Raw genomic sequence first — 26,223 nt, 5'->3', positions numbered from 1 at the left:
GTCTACACTTCACTCAGAGAGCTATCTATAGAACTCCCATACTAGCTATCCCTGAAGGCTTAGCTGGTTAAAGCAGTAAGTAGCTGGGCAAGGATTTCCCATGCTTGATGTCTGGTCTGTGCTGAGTTAACTGATCTCAGCTGGAGCACCAGTAAGGGCACTACAGTCAGCTTCAGCAACCTGTCTATATACTGTAGGTACAGGAGACAGTTACACACTGCTGTCTATATACTGTAGGTACAGGAGAATTACAGACTGCTGTCTATATACTGTAGGTACAGGAGACAGTTACACACTGCTGTCTATATACTGTAGGTACAGGAGAATTACAGACTGCTGTCTGTATACTGTAGGAACAGGAGACAGTTACACACTGCTGTCTATGTACTGTTGGTACAGGAGACAGTTACACACTGCTGTCTATATGATATAGGTATAGGAGACATGTTTACAGATAGCAGTCTATATAATTTAGGTACAGGAAATGGTTATACATACAGCTGTCTATGTAACTGTCTCCTGTACCTACAGTATATAAACAGCAGTGTGTAACTATCTCCTGTAACTGCTGTATTTAGACAGCTCTGTGTATGTAACTGTCTCCAGTAAGCACACAGCTGTCATTATCTATATATTAAAATCCTCGAGTTGGTAGCACTGTCATGTCTCCAGTACACTGAAAGCAGTGGGTAATGCTGTAACAGTAATCCCTGTTATTCTTACTTGGTGCTGTAACCTCTGTCCACCTGTTACAATAAATACAGCTAAAAAAACAAAGCGCTTTGTCTGACTAACTATGAGAAAGGAGTAGAGAATAAAATAGTACAATGGAAAAGTGGGCTCTGATGCACACCTATTAAAGGGGAAAATAAGTCCAGGAGCAGTATTTTTTGTTCACAGTATTCTCCCCTCACCCCCGCCCCCCGCCATCGCCCCCACATTTTATAGCTAAAAAGATAAGCCCTGAAATTTCACAGGGGTTCTTCAGGTCTCCTGCCAGCGGAACCCAGAAAAAGGAAGAATACATTGAAACAAAAAGAGAGCTCCCACCGGACTTTTCTTCATCTTAATGGATTCATTTATAAACCCTGGTACATTCACACTGCATCCAGGCATGCAAATTGCACATGTCCTGGTGTAACAGACTAAGTACGTACAACAGAGGAGTGAGGAAGGAGGAGATTCACCTTCAGATACTCTTACAATTTCTTCTTGCTTTTTAAGAAACATCCACAGAATTTAAACTCAGTCAGAAAGTTAAGTCCAGGTGAGATTTCAGATTAACTGTGAACAGCAGATGGCTCAGCTGATTAAGGCAGTGAGTAGTTGAGCTGTTCAAACCAGATTTGATCCTCAGTCTCTGCTGAGTTACCAGGAGGAGTTCCAGAGTGCTCCTGGCTGGAAGTGGGGAGGGGGGGGGGGGAAGAAAGAAATAACAATCGGTCGGGGACTCCTGTTCCTGATCGCTATCCAGTAACCACTGTTGGAAAGTGAGCATGTGTGGACACGGGGTGAGGATGGTATTGGGCTCAGCTGTGACGCCACCACAGTCGAATAATCTTCCATCACAATGTATCAGCCGACACTCACTACATCGGCTTATACATGGCTACTTGGTGAGGTGCTGGATGGCTGCCAGCAGCCTTCAAACCATACCCCACCTTCAAGAGCAGGAGAAGAGAAAATCAGAGGAGGGAAAAAAATTCGACATAAATTTGCAATTAAAAAAAAAACTGTTCGGTGTTTATATTTTGTTACACTTTTGACATGAGCCTAAATTCTGGAAAGTTGCGTGGCAAAATTAGAGAGTATGGCGTTGATCTTCTGAGTACGCAATACCAACGGGGAGCCTCGCCAATCGGCAGCATGTATCTGAAAATCATGGACAGCGATTTTCTGTCCATGTCTGGCTACAGTCCCCATCACCAGCGCTTACTCAGGAAATGACTCTCTGCACACAGATGTGACATCAATGTGGATGAGCACCAGAATGCACTGGATGAAACAGCAGCAGTGGTGAATCTCTCCCCCACATCACACAACGGTACAATTGATAGGATAATTTTCTCAACGCCTGGTCCATGACACTGAGAAGAGAATGTTGTTTATGATTAAAGGATTGAAATGCACCACTTTTTATAAGGGAGAGGTTTCCCTTTACAATTTAAAGTTAGGTCCCCACTGGATACCACAAACATGAAGCATGCATGCACGAATCAGCGTCTTAGCAATACGTACATCATATAATAAAATTACAGAAATTGCAGCACAGAAGGAGACCGTTTGGCCATCAAGCCTGTACCAGCTCTTCAACTGGAGTTGTCTACTGTAATCCCGTTTCCCTAACCTTTCCCTGAAGCGGAGATCACTTCGTACAAGAGGTAGGTACTGTATAACGTTAATTAGGGCAGTGTGGTCTCCTGGACTAGTTTCATTCGCCTCAGGGGGTCCAGATTTTTTTTCCCTAATTGGCCTGGGTTTTTAATCTGGTTTTTCGCCTGTCCCAGGAGATTACATTACACGTGGGGTGAGGAGTGTATGTATTGTGATGCACAGGACATCACATTTGTGTAGGACAGGCTGGGTGGACCTGTAGGTCTTTTCCGATCTGTCATTTTTTGTATGTTCGTTTATATTCTTCCTTTTCAAATGTTTTTTAATTCCCTTTAAATGTTGTTCTAAAACCATATATAAATTCACTGATATTGGTTATAAAGCTTTCAAATACTGCAGGAAAAGGGCATTCTGGAACCATGTAAGGAGGCTGAGTTTGAGATTAACTTGATGGTCACAGAATTCAGTCTTTCCAATCGTGAGGTCCACTCTCTCTAGGGATGATAATTGAAATGAATTTGGACAATTTCCATCTAGTTGCTGATGGACAGGAATCCCACAGCACAAAACTGCAGAAGGAGACCATCTCGTCAGGGTTCAGCTGGAGTGCTGCCTTTCCTGGTTTCAGCCACTGTACTTACACCCTCCTGACTGCAGACTACTTCTTGGAGGTAACAATAAGCTACAATCACTCAGAAGCAAACCGTTGAAAATAAATCATGTGGCTCTAAATCAGATTCACACCATAGCTTCCCAGGTTTCTGTGTCCCACTGGAACTCAGGAATACTTTGTCAAGTTATTGTGGGAGGGGTGTTCGTCCCTCAGTTCATCTTTCTGATGTTGCCATCATTATCGTCCTTGCATTCCACTACTGACAGGGCAATGAGCATCTGAGCAGCATAGTAAGTGGCCATGATGATGGCCCGGGAGTAAGGCACAGGGAAGCAGAACTTATTGACAGCGATGGTGAGGTCAGACACCATGAACAGCATGGCTCCGATGCAGGCACATAGTTTGGTCCATGTCCAGAGGTCGTTGAAGAGCTGCACACCCGCAATGGCTCGCCAGCCCATGAATCCGACCAGAGCGATGTAAACTGCCACTAAGTAGGTGAAGGGGCCAGAAAGGTACGGGTACAGCAAGGAATAAGAAAGTCCACAGATGATCACCACCCCACAGCCAGGCTCAGGGTTCAGGGGCTTCATTCCAAAGGCTGAGGTGTAGAGTATGTGCGTGATGGCGAACATGAGCAGACCTGAAGAGTCAGCAGGACAAATCAGTGTAAACAAAACAGCTTTTGGTTAAAATAAAATCGCCACATGTTAGAAATTTGAAATAAAGACATTAGGAACATAGGAACAGGAGGCGGCCATTCAGCCCCTCGTGCCTGCTCCGCCATTTGATAAGATCATGGCTGATCTGTGATCTAACTCCACATAACCGCCTTTGGCCCATATCCCTTAATACCTTTGGTTGCCAAAAAGCTATCTATCTCAGATTTAAATTTAGCAATTGAGCTAGTATCAATTGCCGTTTGCGGAAGAGAGTTCCAAACTTCTACCACCCTTTGTGTGTAGAAATGTTTTCTAATCTCGCTCCTGAAAGGGCTGGCTCTAATTTTTAGACTGTGCCCCCGACTCCTAAAGTCCCCAACCAGCAGAAATAGTTTCTCTCTATCCACCCTATCTGTTCCCCTTAATATCTTATAAACTTCGATCAGATCACCCCTTAACCTTCGAAACTCCAGAGAATACAACCCCAATTTGTGTAATCTCTCCTCGTAACTTAACCCTTGAAGTCCGGGTATCATTCTAGTAAACCTATGCTGCGCTCCCTCCAAGGCCAATATGTCCTTCCAAAGGTGCAGTGCCCAGAACTGCTCACAGTACTCCAGGTGCGGTCTAACCAGGGTTTTGTATAGCTGCAGCATAACTTCTGCCCCCTTGTACTTTAGTCCTCTAGATATAAAAGCCAGCATTCCATTAGCTTTATTGATTATTTTCTGCACCTGTTCATGATACTTCAATGGTCTATGTACCTGTATCCCTAAGTCCCTTTGGACATCCACTGTTTTTAACTTTTTACCATTTAGAAAGTACCCTGTTCTATCCTTTTTTGATCCAAAGTGGATGACCTCACATTTGTCTACATTGAATTCCATTTGCCACAGTTTTGCCCATTCACCTAATCTATCAGTATCCCTTTGTAATTTTATATTTTCATCAACACTGCTTACAATGCCACCAATCTTTGTGTCATCGGCAAACTTAGATATGAGACTTTCTATGCCTTCATCTAAGTCGTTAATAAATATTGTGAATAATTGAGGCCCCAAGACAGATCCCTGCGGGACTCCACTAGTCACATCCTGCCAATGTGAGTACCTTCCCATTATCCCTACTCTCTGTCGCCTTTCGCTCAGCCAACCTCCTAACCAAGTCCGTACTTTTCCCTCAATTCCATGGGCTTCTATCTTAGCTAACAGTCTCTTATGTGGGACCTTATCAAATGCCTTCTGGAAGTCCATATAAATAACATCCATTGACATTCCACTGTCCACTACTTTAGTCACCTCTTCAAAAAATTCAATCAGGTTTGTCAAGCATGACCTACCTTTCACAAATCCATGCTGGCTCTCTCTGATTAACTGAAAATTCAAGGTGTTCAGTCACCCTATCCTTAATTATAGACTCCAGCATTTTCCCCACAACAGATGTTAGGCTAACTGGTCTATAATTCCCTGGTTTCCCTCTCTCTCCTTTCTTAAAAAGCAGCGACATGTGCAATTTTCCAATCCAGAGGGACAGTTCCTGAATCTAGAGAACTTTGACAGATTATGGTTGGGGCATCTGCAATGTGCTCACGTACTTCCTTTAAAACCCTGGGATGGAAACCATCTGGTCCTGGGGATTTATCACTCTTTAGTGACATTATTTTCTTCATTACTGTTGCTTTACTTATGATAATTTTATCGAGTCCCTGTCCCTGATTCAATATTAGTTTTCTTGGGATTTCCAGCATGCTATCCTCTTTTTCTACTGTAAATACTGACGCAAAGTAATTGTTCAACATGTCCGCCATATCCCCATTGTCAATGACAATATCCCCACTTTCAGTTTTTAAGGGGCCAACACTGCTCCTGACCACCCTCTTTTTCCTAATGTAACTTCTTCGTATTGGTTTTGATATTCCTTTCAAGTTTCTTTTCATACTCTCTTTTTGTAGCTCTTACTATCTGTTTTGTGACCCTTTGTTGATCTTTGTATCTTTCCCATTCGCCAGGATCTGTGCCATTTTTTGCCTTTTTGTATGCCCTTTCCTTATGTCTTATACTGTCCCTTACCTCTCTAGTTGTCCATGGCTGTTTTTTTTGGCAAGTAGAGTTCTTGCCCCTCAGGGGTATAAACCGATTCTGTATCACGTTAAATGTTTCTTTAAACATTTCCCACTGATCATCAGTCGTTTTACCCATTAACAGATTTGCCCAGTTTACTGTGGACAGTCTCATCCCATTGAAGTCGGCCTTACCCAAGTCTAGAATCTTAGCAGCTGACTCACTTTTTTCCCTTTCAAACACTACATTGAACTCGATCATGTTATGATCGATATTGGATGGATGTTCACGTACAGTTAAGCCGTTAACTAAATCTGGTTCATTACTCATTACTGAATCTAGTGTGGCTTGCCCCCTTGTTGCCTCTAGGACATACTGCTGGAGAAAACTATCCCGGACACACTCAAGAAATTCACTACCTTTCTGACAGTTGCTAGTCTGCTTTTCCCAATCTATGTGAAGGTTAAAGTCCCCCATTAAGACCACTATGCCTTTCTTACACGCTTGTCTAATCTCTGCATTTATACAATCTAGCACTTCAGAGCTGCTGCCAGGCGTCCTATACACAATTCCCACTATAGTCTTAGATCCTTTCCTAGTTCTCAATTCAACCCATAAGGTCACTGTTGGCTGCTTACCTCTCGTTGTATCCTCCTTTATCATTGAAGTGATTTCATCTCTAATCATTAAGGCTACTCCTCCCCCTCTTCCATTTTCCCTATCACTCCTGTAGACCTTATAACCCGGTATATTTGGCACTGATATTTACAGAGAGGCGGGGAGGGAGCAGGGGCGGGGGAGTGCCATAGCGGCTTGGAAACCCAGAAATGCGGGTAACGCGGAGGTCCTGCCGAATCTAACGGCAGGACCTCATCAAAATTTTTTGTCTCCGTTTCCTGGCCGGCAGCCAGCCAGATTGAGAGGGCGGAAAGGCCTGCGGTGGTAGGCTGCAGCCAGGAAGCAGGGGCAGGGGGGGGGGGGGTGGAGGGGAGTCCGGGGGGTTAGGGCGGTGGATCATGGGTGGGAGGCCGATTGTGGCAGTTTGGCTTGAGCGGCCAAGGGAAGTACTCCTGCTCCTCCTGGCCCAGAAGCAGTGCTGGAAGGACACTCACCTGCTGGATCCGGCAGCTCCCACCTCCCTCCAGCTGCCAGGTTTACCGAGCCCTGGGAAAACCGCCCCTTAGCCGTTAAATTTAAAACTCTGGTTAAAATGTGAGCCTTGCAGCCTCATTAACGTATTTAAATTATTGACCTGCCTCTCGAGAGCAAGTTACTCGCCCGTCTGTTAAAACCGGAAATGGGAGCATTGGAGTCGGGTTTCCGATTTTTGACATTATAACCTCCCCCCTACGCCTCTCCTGCCCGCCCTGGGGGGTTAAAAATCCCCCCTAATATGCTATAAAGATGTCCAAAATGGTTCTGCTGGTAAATACATTTCCTGGAGTGGGACAGGAAGTGTATTTACTTTCTGATCAGATTCCTGGTTCTATTTCCAGACTGGGAATACAACTGGTCTCAGCACCCATGGGCTAGAGGGAGGGAAAAAAAATCAGCCAGGGTCCCACTCCAGTGACCCCTACTAGGAAAGCATGCGTCCGTGGACATTGGAAGCGAGGTGGGATTGTGTTCAGCTGTGTTATCCTCAGACGTTGAATATCTAAGCAACACTCACCGTCCAGACTCACAACATGAAGAACAGGCTCTTGGATGAGGTACTGGAAGGCTATCAATAGCCGTGGAACCATCCTCCACATGGGTCGGGGACTTCAGGGGAAAAAAAAATGGCGAAAACAATCTGGTTCATACAGCTTTTGAATTCCTTAAAAATGTAAGGAGCTCTGTGCTTCATTAGCAATGAAAGATTAGGGATTTTTATATAAAGCCCCATATTAGAAAAAACAAAATAGCTTATCAGCTAAGAGCACTTTGCCTCCAATTGAACCCCATTTAAAAAAGTGGTAATGGTTAACCATATTTGATCTCAGTGCTCCAGTTTTACAATATTTGTATCCAGCATCCATTACTCTGGGCACCAAAAAGCTTTCTAGCATTTCTTTTCTTAAAATGAACTCAGAGCACGAGGAGGAGAAATTTGCTACAGGGCATCGGACAGAAAGGAAGGATATACAAAGCAATAATATACTCTCCATACCATCAGTACACAGACTCTGGGGCCTCATAACCATCAGTACACAGACACTGGGACCTCACAACCATCAGTACACAGACACTGGGACCTCACAACAATCAGTACACAGACACTGGGACCTCACAACCGTCAGTACACAGACTCTGGGACCTCACAACCGTCAGTACACAGACACTGGGACCTTACAACAATCAGTACACAGACTCTGGGACCTCACAACAGTCAGTACACAGACACTGGGACCTCACAACAATCAGTATACAGACACTGGGACCTCACAACAGTCAGTACACAGACACTGGGACCTCACAACAATCAGTACACAGACTCTGGGACCTCACAACAATCAGTACACAGACTCTGGGACCTCACAACAATCAGTACACAGACTCTGGGACCTCACAACCGTCAGTACACAGACACTGGGACCTCACAACCGTCAGTACACAGACTCTGGGACCTCACAACCGTCAGTACACAGACACTGGGACCTCACAACCGTCAGTACACAGACACTGGGACCTCACAACCGTCAGTACACAGGCACTGGGACCTCACAACCGTCAGTACACAGGCACTGGGACCTCACAACCGTCAGTACACAGACTCTGGGACCTCACAACCGTCAGTACACAGACTCTGGGACCTCACAACCGTCAGTACACAGACTCTGGGACCTCACAACCGTCAGTACACAGACTCTGGGACCTCACAACAATCAGTACACAGACTCTGGGGCCTCACAACAATCAGTACACAGACTCTGGGACTTTACAACAATCAGTACACAGACTCTGGGACCTCACAACCGTCAGTACACAGACTCTGGGACTTTACAACAATCAGTACACAGACTCTGGGACCTTACAACAATCAGTACACAGACTCTGGGACCTTACAACTGTCAGTACACAGACACTGGGACCTTACAACTGTCAGTACACAGACACTGGGACCTCACAACCGTCAGTACACAGACTCTGGGACCTCACAACCGTCAGTACACAGACACTGGGACCTCACAACCGTCAGTACACAGACTCTGGGACCTTTTGACACAGCTCCTCTAATTCCAATTTAATAGCAAAAGAGAATAAATTTCCATTAACTAGACATGCAACAATTGTGACACTGTTTGTAACACAGCATTTCAGATCCACTCACCATGAACAAAGTATCCTTGTTCCTGCCAGATAAGAAAAGCATCCCCCAGAGCAGAAAATATCAAGCCTGCCAGGATCTTCCTTGCGCTGGGGCGTGTTCCCATGAAGTTGATTCCGTGAGCCAGCAAGAACACCCAGAGACAGAAGATAGGCAGGCATTTGATCAGTGCACTGAACCACGATGGGCTAGAGGTTGGCAGCCAGAGGACAAAATATACACAGGTGGCCTTAAAGAAAGGTACCAACTTAGGCCCCTCGTTTTTAACCTATGCATGGGGGTAAAAATAGAGAAAAAGAAGCAGTCAGTCAGTCATCATACTGAAATCAGGCCTTCTGTACAATTACTTAACAGCTTCTTTTTTGATTCTAAGAACATTTTTTGCAATCTATCTGGTCTTTCTCTATCGTATGGGTACTACTATGGTCATTGCTCCAATTAATTGCCTTCTCTTGTTCCTCCTGAGCTGCAAGTACTCTGTCCAACACACTGTCTCCTCCCTGAATCCTCAATGTGCTGAAATTGTGACTCATCATAATGTCTCCTCCTGTAACTTATTCTTTCCAAGGACCTCATGGCTGTGGAAATGCTTACCTCCATCACTCATCCTGCACGCTACAAGCTTTTAAAACCCAAGCTTGGTGTCACCTAACTAATTTACTTGGGGTGGTTTTCTGACTTTGTGCCTCCAGCAGGGAGCCCCTGGACTGCGTAACCAAAACTGGAACGCACACTGCTTATGATTTTCCCACTATTAATTAAATATTCAGACAGTTATGTGTAGCACAAGCCTGAATTTCCGATATATGCTCCTGATGGGCAAAGCTTCTCACCAGAGAAAATTACCCCTCCCGTTTTCTCTCTTAAGCCCCGGTTTTAACTCAGGGTGCAAGTGTGGCATGTGGGGGGAGGGGGAAGGGTCAAGGGTCAAGCTCGCTTGGCCGCGCCGGTCTGAGGCTTCAGACAATTTTAAACCCCAGGCCTTGTTCTATGTTTGAAGTGAGGCTCCCGCCTGAACCCAGTCGTGGGCTCAGTAACTGGCTGGTGGGCAGTGGAGGGATTTCGGCCGGCGGGGACTCAAGGGTACAGTCCCCAGCAGTCAGGTAAGTGGGTCGGAAGTAGGGTTGCCAACCCTCCAGGATTGTCCTGGAGTCTCTAGGAATTAAAAATTAATCTCCTGGACACTGCTGCACCCACAAGAAAAAGCATAGGGGCATTAAAAAAAGTGGGTTTTTTTTCCATTTTCTTTGAACGCATTCGTTTATTAGTTATAAAAATATTGTAGATGGAAAAAGGGCTATTGACTGGGTGGGACGGTCGTGATGAAACCTCCAGGAATACGTTCAACCAGAGTTGGTAATCCTAGTCGGGGGCGGGGTTCCGAATGCAATTTTGGTCGGTGGAAGCGGGGAACCCGGGGCAGGGGGGCCTAAGGTTTCCAGATCCCAGAATCAATCCCCAAACTGTGCTGTAGGGGCTTTACGACTGCCTCACTGCTAGGCCAAGAAGCAGGAAAAGAAATCAGACAAGGTTCCAGTTCCTGACCACTATCCATTGGCTCCACTAGGAAGTCCACATGTATGGATTTGGCTGAGGATGTGACTGAACTCAGCTGTGATGCCCTCCATAGTTGAATGATCTGCCAGCACTCACTGCCCAGGCTCACACGTGAAAAACGGCCAGTTGGGTCCTGGTACCAGAGTGCTCCTGGCACCTGTGAAACAGTACCTCAGCCAAGGTTAGCACTTTCATGATCGGAGGGGAGGAAAATAACAGAAGCTCTCCATGGTTCTCCAATCAGAGCCATAATTTAATTAATAATGCTGGAAAAAAAACTGGGAGTTCAATCAATGCCTTGAGAACATTACCGCAAGTCATTTTCTAGCTCGTGACTATTTGTAGCTTCAGTCACTTCTCCCCCTCCCTACAGCTGTTTCTGTTTCATATCATATTGTCCTTTACTTCAACGGGAAATTGCTGACTACCCAATCGCTGCACGTACTAAGGTTACCTTCACAGAAAGACAGGGCTGCCTGCTGGTTGTCGGCTGTCTGCAAATGTCTGAAGTTTCACAACTGGGTTGAGGAAACGCCACTTGGTTACAACCACGTGCAAAGCACCAGCATCAAAAATAGGATAACCCTCTCCCACCCAGCACATAACTTCACAGGGTAGCCGAGAAGAGGCTTCCATCACCACTGCGAGTCGTGCTCATTTCAAATGAGCAAAAAGTCGTGTCTATCCAAAATTTACATAGCAGTTTAAAGCTTTCTATTGTCACATTGTTCAGTTTAATTACTCCCATAGTTCACATGCCCAAGGCATACAAATGCAAACTTGGACTAATGCCAATCTATAGTGGTTCTCTCTCTCCTTCTGCAGTTGGACTCATTCATAGTAGCACCTGAACCTGAGAGTCCCATTCAATCTTCATTTCTCACAAGCTAAATTGAATTATTGGCAGCCAACACCAATGCCAATGCCAGTTTCTATGGCTATCATTCAATGTCTCCCTCTCACATACTCCTACTGTCAGTCCCAAGTGATGTCTGCTTTTATGGTTCTCAACTATTCACTCTCTAAAATGAGAAAGAGAGGAGTTAAAACCCTTTCTTTATCAGTCCATCATTTTCTATCAACTCCCCTGGCGAGGCTGGATTTCTCACAGATACTGCTGGCTCATTTTACTTTTTCTGTCATCCTCCCCTCCCTTTTTTTTTGTATGTGGTGAGATTTTGTGCTCATCGTAACAGACACTTTTATACAACCTACAAATGTTCCTGTCTGGGGAAGGGGATTCCTTGCAACATGCTCCCCCCTCTTTTTGAGTTGAGTGCTAGTCACACAGGATCTGCTCTGGTTGTTTGGTGTGCAATCTAGAGAAATCGCTGCGGAAACTTTGGTATGCACGGGAATTATTTTAAGAGCAGAATTGTCAGAAAGATGAGAGAAAGAAGACTGTTAGGAAGCCTTGATATGAAGGGACTCTGGAAAGGATGATTTTTCTGAACCAAATGGTGAGAAGACTATTTTTGCATGACCTAATGACCGGCTTCCTAGCAGTCCAGCAGGATACCTGAGGACAGATTACCAATGGGCTGGATTTTGCTGTGAGCAGCGAATGAATGGCAGATTTGCACTTGCCCATAGACTTTCTATGAGCTTTTGCACGGCAACTTCCTCTAAATTAGCGATCCAAAAAGCATGACTCCCTCCCTCCACAGGGCATCTGGGACCTGTGTGAACAGGGCAAGCAGCTGTGTATCTCCTTAACCAATCAGGTTGGAGCATCATTAATAAGCAGTGCAGACTGCACTGCTTATTAACGATGGTACAGTAAGCAAAATAAAGAGAGGGAAAGAAATATTAGATTGAGAGGCAGAGTTAAAGGAGACTGAAAGAAAAATATATTTTAAATTTTTTTAAATGTCCAACAATAATTTAAAGCTGAAGAAATGAGACTCCACACTTGCAAAAGTTAATTTTCAGCGCCAGAGAGGTTGTTTGGCAGTAATTAAGACTTATTACACCATTAAAACGCGACTTAAACTTGAAATGACTTGACTTAACATTTGTTGGCGAGTTTTGTCTGTATCTGAAATGTCAGTACAGGAACTTCACGCCAACGGGGAGCCAGCCAGCGAGATGTCTTCTTCATGCAAGCAGGGCATCTTGTACAGCAACCTCCGGATTTCGGCGTTTGACTGCGCATGTGCGTCGCCGGAAGTTATTGTCCAATTTGCACATGAATAACAGTGAGCACTGTTATTTTTAACAGTGAAATACGGCCCAATATGATCCCCGGCTCATGGAATGTTGTGTTTTTTTTTTATTCGTTCACGGGATGTGGGCGTCGCTGGCAAGGCCGGCATTTATTGCCCATCCCTAATTGCCCTTGAGAAGGTGGTGGTGAGCCGCCTTCTTGAACCGCTGCAGTCCGTGTGGTGACGGTTCTCCCACAGTGCTGTTAGGAAGGGAGTTCCAGGATTTTGACCCAGCGACAATGAAGGAACGGCGATATATTTCCAAGTCGGGATGGTGTGTAACTTGGAGGGGAACGTGCAGGTGGTGTTGTTCCCATGCGCCTGCTGCCCTTGTCCTTCTAGGTGGTAGAGGTCGCGGGTTTGGGAGGTGCTGTCGAAGAAGCCTTGGCGAGTTGCTGCAGTGCATCCTGTGGATGGTGCACACTGCAGCCACAGTGCGCCGGTGGTGAAGGGAGTGAATGTTTAGGGTGGTGGATGGGGTGCCAATCAAGCGGGCTGCTTTATCTTGGATGGTGTCGAGCTTCTTGAGTGCTGTTGGAGCTGCACTCATCCAGGCAAGTGGAGAGTATTCCATCACACTCCTGACTTGTGCCTTGTAGATGGTGGAAAGGCTTTGGGGAGTCAGGAGGTGAGTCACTCGCCACAGAATACCCAGCCTCTGACCTGCTCTCGTAGCCACAGTATTTATATGGCTGGTCCAGTTAAGTTTCTGGTCAATGGTGACCCCCAGGATGTTGATGGTGGGGGATTCGGCGATGGTAATGCCGTTGAATGTCAAGGGGAGGTGGTTAGACTCTCTCTTGTTGGAGATGGTCATTGCCTGGCACTTACCTGGCGCGAATGTTACTTGCCACTTATCAGCCCAAGCCTGGATGTTGTCCAGGTCTTGCTGCATGCGGGCTCGGACTGCTTCATTATCTGAGGGGTTGCGAATGGAACTGAACACTGTGCAGTCATCAGCGAACATCTCCATTTCTGACCTTATGATGGAGGGAAGGTCATTGATGAAGCAGCTGAAGATGGTTGGGCCTAGGACACTGCCCTGAGGAACTCCTGCAGCAATGCCCTGGGGCTGAGATGCTTGGCCTCCAACAACCACTACCATCTTCCTTTGTGCTAGGTATGACTCCAGCCACTGGAGAGTTTTCCCCCTGATTCCCATTGACTTCAATTTTACAAGGGCTCCTTGGTGCCACACTCGGTCAAATGCTGCCTTGATGTCAAGGGCAGTCACTCTCACCTCACCTCTGGAATTCAGCTCTTTTGTCCATGTTTGGACCAAGGCTGTAATGAGGTCTGGAGCCGAGTGGTCCTGGCGGAACCCAAACTGAGCATCGGTGAGCAGGTTATTGGTGAGTAAGTGCCGCTTGATAGCACTGTCGACGACACCTTCCATCACTTTGCTGATGATTGAGAGTAGACTGATGGGGCGGTAATTGGCCGGATTGGATTTGTCCTGCTTTTTGTGGACAGGACATACCTGGGCAATTTTCCACATTGTCGGGTGGATGCCAGTGTTGTAGCTGTACTGGAACAGCTTGGCTAGAGGCGCAGCTAGTTCTGGAGCACAAGTCTTCAGCACTACACCTGGGATGTTGTCGGGGCCCATAGCCTTTGCTGTATCCAGTGCACTCAGCCGTTTCTTGATATCACGTGGAGTGAATCGAATTGGCCGAAGACTGGCTTCCGTGATGGTCGGGATATCAGAGGAGGCTGAGATGGATTATCCACTCGGCACTTCTGGCTGAAGATGGTTGCAAACGCTTCAGCCTTGTCTTTTGCACTCACGTGCTGGACTCCGCCATCATTGAGAATGGGGATGTTTGCAGAGCCTCCTCCTCCAGTTAGTTGTTTAATTGTCCACCACCATTCACGACTGGATGTGGCAGGACTGCAGAGCTTTGATCTGATCCGTTGGTTGTGGAATCGCTTAGCTCTGTCTATAGCATGTTGCTTCCGCTGTTTAGCATGCATGTAGTCCTGAGTTGTAGCTTCACCAGGTTGGCACCTCATTTTTAGGTACGCCTGGTGCTGCTCCTGGCATGCTCTTCTACACTCCTCATTGAACCAGGGTTGATCCCCTGGCTTGTTGGTAATGGTAGAGTGAGGAATATGCCGGGCCATGAGGTTACAGATTGTGCTGGAATACAATTCTGCTGCTGCTGATGGCCCACAGCGCCTCATGGATGCCCAGTTTTGAGCTGCTAGATCTGTTCTGAATCTGTCCCATTTAGCACGGTGGTAGTGCCACACAACACGTTGGATGGTGTCCTCAGTGCGAAGACGGGATTTCATCTCCACGAGGACTGTGCGGTGGTCACTCCTACCAATACTGTCATGGACAGATGCATTTGCGACAGGTAGATTGTTGTGCAATGGAGAGACCACGATGATATGTTTAAAAAGCCTTCCATACTGCAGAAGAAAAGCCTTCTGGGACTGGGTGCTATAGTGCTGTGAGGACATACCAGGTGATTATTGTTCCACCTCTTGAAACTGGGTTCAGATCAAGCCCAGGCTGATCAGATGACAATCCCTCTGTCTGTTGGCTGTAAGGAATCTACCTGAATGAGCCAGTTCCTAGTGCGCATGGGCCTACAGCACAAAACCAACTCTAATTCGTCACTAATTGGCAATCTCAGTCAGAGAGGTCAGAGGATAACCGGTTTGGGAAATGGAACATATCACACTGGCGCAGGAAGATTGGCTCTTCTGAAGTTGGATGCAAAGGCACATGGTTGAGCAAAGTGGAGGGAGCTTTGCTCTGCGTCTAACTGTACGGTACCTAGGAGTGCTTGATGCTGACGCTAGGGGCATGATTTAAACTTGGAGCCGGGAACCCAGCCCGTCCCTAGATATTCGCGAGGGAAACCCGGAAGCCAAATGAGTGCATCGCAATCTGCAATCGCAACTCAATTGAAGGAATTTGTGCTTCCGGGTTTCCCATGTGCCAGGCATTCAGATTGACAGGCTGGTTGCCTGTCGGAAGGGAAAGGAGCCGCCGATCAGAGAGGTAGGCGGGAGGGAGAGACCGTGGGCCTTGGATTCATAGAATCATAGAAGTTACAACATGGAAACAGGCCCTTCGGCCCAACATGTCCATGTCGCCCAGTTTATACCACTAAGCTAGTCCCAATTGCCTGCACTTGGCCCATATCCCTCTATACCCATCTTACCCATGTAACTGTCCAAATGCTTTTTAAAAGACAAAATTGTACCCGCCTCTACTACTGCCTCTGGCAGCTCGTTCCAGACACTCACCACCCTTTGAGTGAAAAAATTGCCCCTCTGGACCCTTTTGTATCTCTCCCCTCTCACCTTAAATCTATGCCCCCTCGTTATAGACTCCCCTACCTTTGGGAAAAGATTTTGACTATCGACCTTATCTATGCCCCTCATTATTTTATAGACTTCTATAAGATCACCCCTAAACCTCCTACTCTCCAGGGAAAAAAGTCCCAGTCTATCCAACCTCTCCCTATAAGTCAAACCATCAAGTCCCGGTAGCATCCTAGTAAATCTTTTCTGCACTCTTTCTAGTTTAATAATATCCTTTCTATAATAGGGTGACCAGAACTGTACACAGTATTCCAAGTGTGGCCTTACTAATGTCCTGTACAACTTCAACAAGACATCCCAACTCCTGTATTCAATGTTCTGACCAATGAAACCAAGCATGCCGAATACCTTCTTCACCACCCTATCCACCTGTGACTCCACTTTCAAGGAGCTATGAACCTGTACTCCTAGATCTCTTTGTTCTATAACTCTCCCCAACGCCCTACCATTAACGGAGTAGGTCCTGGCCCGATTCGATCTACCAAAATGCATCACCTCACATTTATCTAAATTAAACTCCATCTGCCATTCATCGGCCCACTGGCCCAATTTATCAAGGTCCCGTTGCAATCCTAGATAACCTTCTTCACTGTCCACAATGCCACCAATCTTGGTGTCATCTGCAAACTTACTAACCATTAAACGATTAAATCGGAGGGGGAGGGGGGATGGTGGGCGAATATGGATGACATCGGGGGAGTCCAGCCAGCATCGGGATTGGGGGGGGGGGGGGGTTCCAGCCAGCATCGGGATCAGCAGGGGGTGGGGTCCAGGTCAGCCGATCGCAGGGTCATGTCGGCCACGTGAGCTTGTTGGGCCTGGTTGAAGCACTCATGCTCCTCCGGGAGACCCACAAGCAGTGCAATAAAGGCATTCAGCTCAGGATCCAGCCCTTCCCGGTTGCTTTCACCTGACGTGAATCGGAAACGATGGAAAACCCAAACAGGTAAGGTTAAATTCATTTTACTTTTGTCATATACAAAAACTTAAGTACCTCACCTATTTCAATGATGTGGAGATGCCGGTGATGGACTGGGGTTGACAATTGTAAACAATTTTACAACACCAAGTTATAGTCCAGCAATTTTATTTTAAATTCACAAGCTTTCGGAGGCTTCCCCCTTCGTCAGGTGAACGATGTGAAAAAAAAAACATCGTTCACCTGACGAAGGGGGAAGCCTCCGAAAGCTTGTGAATTTAAAATAAAATTGCTGGACTATAACTTGGTGTTGTAAAATTGTTTACTATTTCAATGAGGTACCTTGTCCCCTTAAGTATTGGCCTGTCAGCTTTAAGTGGGGGCGGGACTTCCTGGTGTCTGTTGTGCACACGCATCCAAACGTGCCCGAGTCGAACCCAGAAGTGGGCGCGTTCTAGCCGGGATGCGATCCCACTCCAAAAAGCTATTATTTTAACCTCTCACCCACCCCAACCCACCTGTTCTTGGGGGTTAAAATTACCCCCAGGTACCTGAAATGGAAAGTGTTCCGTTCTCCAACACTGACATCTCTCACTTTGATGAGCATAAAATCCACCATAAATCAATCTCACCAACAAAAGACATTTTGAGGAAAATGGTAGTTTCGTCTTTGAAGGCCTTATGCTATTTAACTTCGTATTTTATAATTTTAAAAAAATCACATTTATATAGCACCATTTTACTTTGAAACATCTTGAAGTGTTTCATGCAATAAATTACCTTTGTAGTGCAATGACTGAGAAAGAAAATATAAAAAGCAAAAGAGATGCAGTTCATCAAGCATCCCCATCCCAGCGAAATTTAACAGTACAATTTCACTTCAACCAGTGTTGCTGCACTCTGGGACACAATAACATGCAATCTGTACTGCTCTGATCCTTGGCATAGTAGCAGTCTCTAGAACAGTGTTATTCAGTAACCTTTTCTCAAGAGCCCTAATACCAGCCAATACACTGAATCTCAACAGTGATGGGACATGGGTCTGTGCCTGCGATTCCCCACATAGTGAGCTCCTGATTTCAATTATGCTACTGTGGATGGCTCCCAAATACAGAAGAGGCACGATCCCACAGGAAGAGTAAAAGGCTATAAAACATAAGAACAGTCAAGGACAAGAAAAGGTGTGTCTGCTTATAATTCTCATCCCTCTGGTGCTCTAGCTCTCCCAGCCCAGCATCCAACTGCATTTTGAATGTCCCTAGTGTTTTTTGACTCTACTACACTGCATGTATGAATGATAATGAGTTATCACTCTTTGAATAAAGAAGTCTAATATCTGTTTTAATTTTATTTTTCACTATTTTAAATACATCTTCTCCAATCTTACCAGTTTGAATTAGCTTGAAATAATATTCTGGGTTTACCTTATCTACACTTTAAATATATGGGTCAATTGTTCTATTAAATAGTTCAATTTTAGCAGATCTCTTTTCCTTGCTGTATTGGAAGTTGGGACAACTCTCCCTCGTGATTGCATTCCCTTGTTTTGTTTTCATGAAGAACAAGAAAAGGAGACAGAACTGTCTTGAATCTTACCTGAACAAGCCAAGAATGGAAGCGCAGAGTATTTAAAGCTGTTGAGGGATAAAGTTAGGCCTCAAATGAAACCTAGGCTTTATTATGAGTACCACAGCTATAAGCCGTGCCATTAGTTACTGGCCTCCTCTCAGTAAATGTACTATAACAGCCTGTTTCTAACCACTGATTATAGTCAGTAATAACGATAAGGGACATGAATCCAAATGTTTCTTTCTTTGATCGTGAGCAGTCTCATGGGAGCTGGCAGATTGTCCCTTGTGGGAGCTGCTGTCTCAACGTACCAGTTTCCAGTCTGCTGTGATCATATCACAAGTCCAAGGAGTTTGACATGGAAAGCTTTCTAGCAGCACATAGATACTGGATTCAAACAACAGATCTGGGGAGACTTTCTTTTTTATATTTAAGAGGGCTGGCATATGGCCAACTACCTGAACTCTGCCAGTGCTGCTTTGAATCTATTGCTGGGAGTTACACAAAAGCAACCTGAGAATGACTCACTCTACAATACAATGGTTACAAGAGGGTTTAAATGCTTCAGCATTCTGGTTATTAGGCCAGAGTAGTTTTGTAGATGACAAAACCAACTCTGCTTAAGAACTGAACACTCATCTGAAGTATTTCCACTTTTTTCATGCACCAGTATGATACTGAGTCAGGCAGACCAGGAATATATCAAGTTCAATCCCTGGTGTGTGCTGAGTTACTCTCACCCAAAATGGTGATAGGGATGCTACAATTGGCCTCAGTGCTCTTGAGATAAGGAGCAAATATTAGCCAGGGTTCCCTGGTTTGCTGGGCAGGGCTGGACTGTGCCAACACTTATTATCCAGACTCACACATAAGGAATGGCCACTTGGATGAAATAATGTACAGCTGATGGAGCCCACTTTACCTCAGGATTGGTCAGCACATCCAGGAGAGGAATGGAGAAAACTGGGTAGAAAAATCTTAATATGCAATTTCAAACGATGTTATTTCTCAAATTGTGACTGTAACACAGACAGCTCTTTCAAGGTGTAAATTCTAACGTCATTATATCTAGACTAAAAACTGCCCAATAACTTACAGTCCATAAATAGTTGACACAGCAGCATGGCCCCACTAGCACTAAATGTACCAGTTCCCTCTCCTAACAAACCTTACAGTCTTGGAGCTCCCCTCAACGCTGAAGCCAGCCCTAAAAAATTGGGAATTAAAGACAAACAGAAAGAAAAGGCTATAACTGTTCTTAGAAGTCGCAGAGCTGGAGATTTTTTTCTTTTTTTGTATTCATTCTCGGGTTGTGTCTTCACTGGCAAGGCCAGCAATTATTGCCCATCCCTAGTTGCTCTTGGGAATGTGGTGATGCCCCTTCTTCTTGAACCACTGAAATCAGAGTGGTGAAGATACTCCCACAGCGCTGTCAAGTAGGGAGTTCCAGGATTTTGACCTAGCGTCGATGTTATACTAGTCGGAGTGGTGTGTGACTTGGAGGGGATTGTGGCGGTAACGATGTTCCCATGCACCTGCTGCCTTTATCCTTTTAGGTGGTGGAGGTCATGGGTTTGGAAGGCGCCGCTAAAGAAGTCTTGGCAAGTTGCTGCGGTGCATCCTGTAGATAGTGCACACTGCAGCCACGGCACACCAGTAGTGAAGGGGTGGTTGTTTAGGCTAGTGAATAAAGTGCCGATCAACAGACTGCTTTGTCCTGGATGGTGTCAAGCTTCTTAATCATTGAAGGCATCTGAAGATAGTTGAGCCTAAGTCACTGCCCTGATGAACTCCTGCAGCGATGTCCTGGGGTGGAGATGAATAGCCTCTGACAACCACCTTCCTTTGAGTCAGGTAGAAGTCCAGCAACTGGAGGGTTTTCTCTTTTCACCCCTATGGATCTCAGTTTTGCTAGGGTTCCTGGGTGCCATACTCAGCCAAATGCTGACTCTCCACTTCTATTCCATTTCCATGGCATTCAGCTCTTTTTTTGTCCATGTCTGGATCAAGAAGACTGTGACGGGGTCAGGAGCCGAATGGTTCTGGTAGAATCTGAACTGAACGTCAGTGAGCAGGTTGTTGGTGAGCATGTGTCACTTGATGTCACTGTTGATGATCTGTGCCATTTTGGACAGACGGATCTACAGCAGGTAGGTTGGTGAGGACATAAGTGATGTGATTCAGAGCCTTTGATGCTCTGTTAAGCCTTTGTATTCTAAATACGCAGCAATTTATAAATTATACCACATGATATGGTGAACACAGCCTCAGTATTAATTTTTTTCCCATTTAAAATTACAACAATGTAGCCCCTGGTTTATTAATGTGCCAGTAAGCTGAGTACATGGTGCTGAATGTAATACTGCTAGTTACTGTCTCTGTCAGCAACAAACGCTGGAGTCACTGACACTTTAAATATACTAGGAAATATATTGCTGTAATTTTAAACTATAATTTGAAATGGAAAAATTATTTGAACATTTCTTTTAACAATTAGACTCTGTATGATCATACTAGGACAAATATTATTGTAAATACCAATACTTTAAATAAAATAACATTACCTAACTGCAACTTAACACCCAATTGAAATAAAAACAGAATATGCTGGAAACACCCAGCAGGTCAGGCAGCATCTGTGGAGAGAGAACAACTCTCTCCACAGATGCTACCTGACCTGTTGAGTGTTTCAAGCATTTTCTGTATTTATTTCAGATTTCCAGCATTCGCAGTATTTTGCTTTTATTAACACCCAGCTGTCTCACTGGGCTAAGTGAAAAATCAGGTGAGACAGCTAGGTTTTTGTTAAATGTTAGATATTATTGTAAATAGCCAAGCAGTGCATGGGCGATTGAGATTAAACACGATAAACAGATTAGGAACAGATTAAAATACCTCCAATTTAGTGTTTTATGTAGCATTTTAAAAAGTACTAGGTCACCTATCCTAATTTCTCCTTATGTGGCTCAGTGTCAAATTTTGTTTGATAATGCTCCTGTGAAGCGCCTTGGGACGTTTTACTATGTTAAAGGAACTATATAAATGCAAATTGTTGTTGTTGGGAATTTTTTTAAAGTTATTGTATTGAGATGAGCTCCCATCCTGGACAGGCTTGTTCCAGAATCTACATTCTCATGTTACAAAATTGTTAGCCACAGAAATTGGCCTTGAGTGCCACTGAATTCAAGGGGCTCTTCCTATATCTGACTTCAACTTGTTTGATGCTGGCTCTGGGGTACCTGAAGTTAAAAGTGTCCCTTCTCCAGCACTAGCATCCCTCATCTTGAAGAGCATGTAATCACCAAGAAAATAGAATGGCAGTCTGTAATACAGAGATGGAGGGAGGCAACTCAGTAATGACTTCTTATTTCTGAAAACAAGACAAAATGCCAGCAATCTATTACTGTACTGATCTCTCTCTCTCCCCCTCCCCCCCCCCTCCTCCTCCTCCCTCTTTTTCTCCATCCCTCCTTCTTCCTCCTCAGTTACTCCCCTACAGCAACTTCCCCAGCACAGGGGAACTACGCACGTCTGTCACCCTCGGTCACATGACAACTTTTGTCAAAATAAAAAATGAACAGAAAAAAAACTCAAGAGAAAAATATGTGAGACAGTGAAGAGAGAGGAGGTTCCACCACTTGGCTCCACAGCAAGGCAATATGTAAAAAAAAGAGTCCTGCCATGTGAACCTGATCCACGGCCCACAGTAGTCGACAGCAAATACACAGCCACAAAGAGAATCTATAATAATAATAAAAATAACAACAAAAATACTTTTAACCAAACTCCACCTACAGCCCTGAGAAGCTGACAGGTCTCCAGAGTCGAAATGCACCCACAGAGGTGGGGGGGAGGGAGGAGGGCCCTGGAGAGAAGATCCGCCAGGCTGATGCTACAAGAGGGGAGGGGGGGGGGAAACTAAATATATATTTTTTTAAAAGTTATGACAAAGATTAAACCCCCGCTGGCGACCAGTTGGGATGGTGGGGTGGGGTGGGGTAGGGAGGGAGAGGGGAGGGGGGGGGGGAATGAGATGAGATGAAAGCAGCAGAGTAAAAAGAGGCGCGCGAGAGCTGCCTCCACATCATCACCGTCCACACTCAGCCTCCGAAGGGCGGTCAGGCTCAGGGACCGGGACCGGGACCGGCGCAGCATCCCCGGCCCTCCCGAGGCGGTGCTCACCACGGTGACGGGCGACACCATCCTCCTGCCTCCTCCTCCTGCCCGCTCGGCTCCTCTTCCGACCTCCAGCTCCCGATCCGATCCGGTTTTCTTTATTATCCGATTCTCTCTCCCCCTACCCCTCCTTGCTCCGGGTTTTCCAGTCCCTTACTCCCTCCTCCTCCTCCTCCTCCTCCCCCGGCTCCGGCTCTTGCTCTTCGTTTCCGGACCCGGTTCCGTTCCGTTTTTTTGTTTGGTTTTTTTTTTGTTGTGTGTTTCTCTCAGACCCCGTGACGTCACTGGGGAGGGGGGGGGGTGAGTGAGAGAGAGAGGGGGCGGGTACCTGCGGGGGTCACGTGACGGCACACTGACCGCGAGTAACCCCAAGGGGTCGGGTGAGGGGGGGGGGGAATAGAGAGGGGAGACCTGATGCATGAGGTCACCGGGGATGCCCAACACTAACCATTGGCTTCAAAAAAAAACAGTCGACTTTCAGAAATACTCTGAAGTAAAATTATCCATCGTCTCTGTACCTCTCCTCTAAATAACTGTTTGCAGCAGGAATTTCTCACTTGCAAGCCAACAACTGCTGATGTACAACAATATAGCAGAAACTAAATTATCTGAGTCAGCTATTGGATTGTCATTCATCTGTTTTTAGCTGAACAGTCCAGGCATCCGAGTAGGGTGTCTGGATTTTTTAAAAAGTCTATATATATAAACCGGACACCCAAGGTCTGGATTTGACATTCAAAATTTGCCTGTTTTCAGGCAGTGCAGAATTTTGGCAAGTAAAATGGGGCAGAGAGGCTCTCCTCTCATATAAATGGTCACCACAATTTCTGTCTTGTAACCCTGATCCGCCTGCTGGAAGTGCACCGCATGAAAGGCATGGCCAAATGCCCTCCCACTCCAAAATTTTCCTGCATTTCTGCCCATTTACTGCCCCTGAAAATTACTGCCACTCTAAAGGTGGCTACACTAAGCCTGTATGGCAGCCCACTGGCAGACAGAGATCATGAAGGTGAAAGGTCACAACGAGTGCATTTCTACACTATTTTGGTTGGGTGCCACTTCCACTGAAGCTGCAGTTTCTGAGCATTGAAAAGTACTTTGTGAAACTTGCTGATAATTGATATGGATTTCAGCATAGTGAAGTCATGGATTTCCACTTCAGGATTCCATTGTTTCTGTACTTTGAGGTGGAGGAGGATGATGAGGACATGGAGGAAGAAAATATGGGAACCAGGAAAGAGTGGCAGCATGCACGCAGGCAACACCTTAGTTGCAGTTATCCATGCCATAGGATCTACAAACCATGGAGGATATATCTGGATTTATCTGTCAATAGCTACTATCTGGGGAGTAGCCATGATTCATTCATTCTTAGGAAATCCAGGATACCTGCACTGCTCAGCCGGGCCAATGTGACAGATTGGCTGATAGGAGATTGGGTTACCTGCTTAAGCCTTGGCTGATTACACCTATTTTGGAATCCAACAATAGCGGTCAAAAACAGGCCACCAGAATTTTTATGTCCCATTTCCAGTGCCTCGAGTAGTCAGGCAGAAAAATCAAGCAAAGTTTTCCAGAATTGTGTTGGCTTCCTCTATAATTTGGCCATTACAAAGGGATTGGGCTTTCCAAGCACAGAAAATAAAGAGGAAGAAGTTACTGAAGACCAAATCCCTGCTCACGATGAAGAAGCTCAGGAGAGAGAGGAGGTCAGGCCAGACACTCCACTGCCAGTAGTACGTCCCATTAGGCACAAGTTATCTTCCAATAAAGAGGCTGCCTACCATCTGCATGACCCAATAAAACTCTTCATGATCACTTGCCTTGCTCTCAGACAACCATTCCGCTAACCTGTAATACCTCTAATATTCTCTCTAGGAGAGGACAGTCACAAACATTAATCACCATATAAGAGGAATAACAGGAGGCCTCCCTAGAAAAAATACACAAACACACCGAATTGTCAGAAGTGTACAGGCCCCTTGATCATGACCTGCTTCTACTGCTACCTCTTATCATTGTGACTGCCCCTTAGGCCTACAATTCTTTTTACGCATGATCCTAACCTCTTACTCCTATGTGGTGCTACCTCAATGTCAGGAGGTTGTGATGTTTGTGGCTGGGACTGTACCGATGGAGCCCTCAAGGGTTTCAGTGAAGCCAATATTCTTACAGGACCTGCTTTGAGTCATGTCGCTTGGACATCCGATGTGAACAAGGTCCGGATCAGAAGCTCTCTCCTGTGCTGGCTTCGGAGGGGGCAGCATTGCTGCCAGTGCATTGTCACTGCCATCAGAAGCAGTTGAGCTAATGGTCCATGTGAGAGCAGGCTGAATAGTCCCAATTAAGTTGTGAATTAAGGATGCTCTTCAGGCCATCTATGGTAGGAGTCATTGCTGCCACTCCAGAAGTGACAGTTGCCTTTAGAGCCTCTTCCTGATGGCCTGATCACTTAAGGTTGCATTTTATCTCCTGGACCGCCACAGTCACTAGAGATTCCCTCACACCATACCATATCTTCTGCATTGTAAAGTCACACACTTTTTTATTTCCATTATAAATACATATGTCCACATTCATAATGGAAACCGCTTATGTAAACTCATCATGCTGTAATTACATCCTCCTGCCAGTGATAGTACTGCAGCACCTCCATTGGGGGATGGGTGGAATTGCAGCCTGACAAATTATACTAATTTTATAAATGGATACATATGGAAAGGGCTTGCATTTATGTGGTGCCTTTCATGACCTCAGAACATCTCAAAACACTTTACAGCCAATGAAGTACTTTTGAAGTGTTCTTACTGTTGTGATGTAGGGAAACGTGGCAGCAAATTTGCTCACAGTAAGGTCTAGTTCAATGGGATCTTTTGGGACCTGAGAGGGCAGACTTGGTTTAACATCTCACCTGAAGACAGCACCTCTGACAGTGCAGCACTCCCTCAGTACTGCACTGAAGTGTCAATCTGGATTATGTGCTTAAATCTCTGGAATGGGGCTTGAACTCACGATCTTCTGACTTAGAGATAAGGATGCTACCACTGAGCCAAGGCTGACACCTAATTTATAATGAAAAAGGTTGACAGGAAGTATATGTAGATGTAAGATTTCTAATATATTAAAAATCTTATGCCTCATGTACTTTCTGTCTACAAAGCATTGTCAAGTTTTTGTTTCAACTTTTTCCATTATAAATTTCTAAATCCACATTTATAATGAAAACTGGCTATGTAAACTTGTCATACTGAGCATCTCAGTTTTGCATCTCCCAGCTTCTCTACCTTAACTAAAGAGAAACTCCCATGCTCCAACCAACTCTATTTTTCTGCTTGCCAAATTGCCATTGGTTTTACAATGTAACTATAAATAGTAATGTTAAATCAAAGACTTTAAAATAGGGACTGAATTACATCTGCGCACCCTGGTCCAACTGTCCCCTGCCCTCTTATCCCACTTCACCAGAAGACTACATTT

General features: G+C 45.4%; 1 protein-coding gene across 1 annotated transcript; it reads right to left on the bottom strand.

Moving 5' to 3' along the window:
* Positions 1–977: 977 nt before the first annotated feature.
* Positions 978–22,918, bottom strand: tmem86a (transmembrane protein 86A). The gene is made up of 3 exons (XM_067993807.1): positions 22,753–22,918; positions 8,983–9,247; positions 978–3,590 (listed from the first exon to the last, which is right to left on the bottom strand). The coding sequence occupies exons 1-3, from the start codon at positions 22,771–22,773 to the stop codon at positions 3,157–3,159; spliced, it is 720 nt and encodes a 239-aa protein (XP_067849908.1). The 5' UTR covers positions 22,774–22,918; the 3' UTR covers positions 978–3,156.
* Between the last annotated feature and the right edge of the window lie 3,305 nt (positions 22,919–26,223).

This window comes from Heptranchias perlo, chromosome 12, assembly GCF_035084215.1.
Source record: "Heptranchias perlo isolate sHepPer1 chromosome 12, sHepPer1.hap1, whole genome shotgun sequence".
Taxonomy (NCBI): domain Eukaryota; kingdom Metazoa; phylum Chordata; class Chondrichthyes; order Hexanchiformes; family Hexanchidae; genus Heptranchias; species Heptranchias perlo.
The sequence above is the reverse complement of the archived record's forward strand: the minus strand, read 5'-3'. Positions and strand labels throughout refer to the sequence as shown.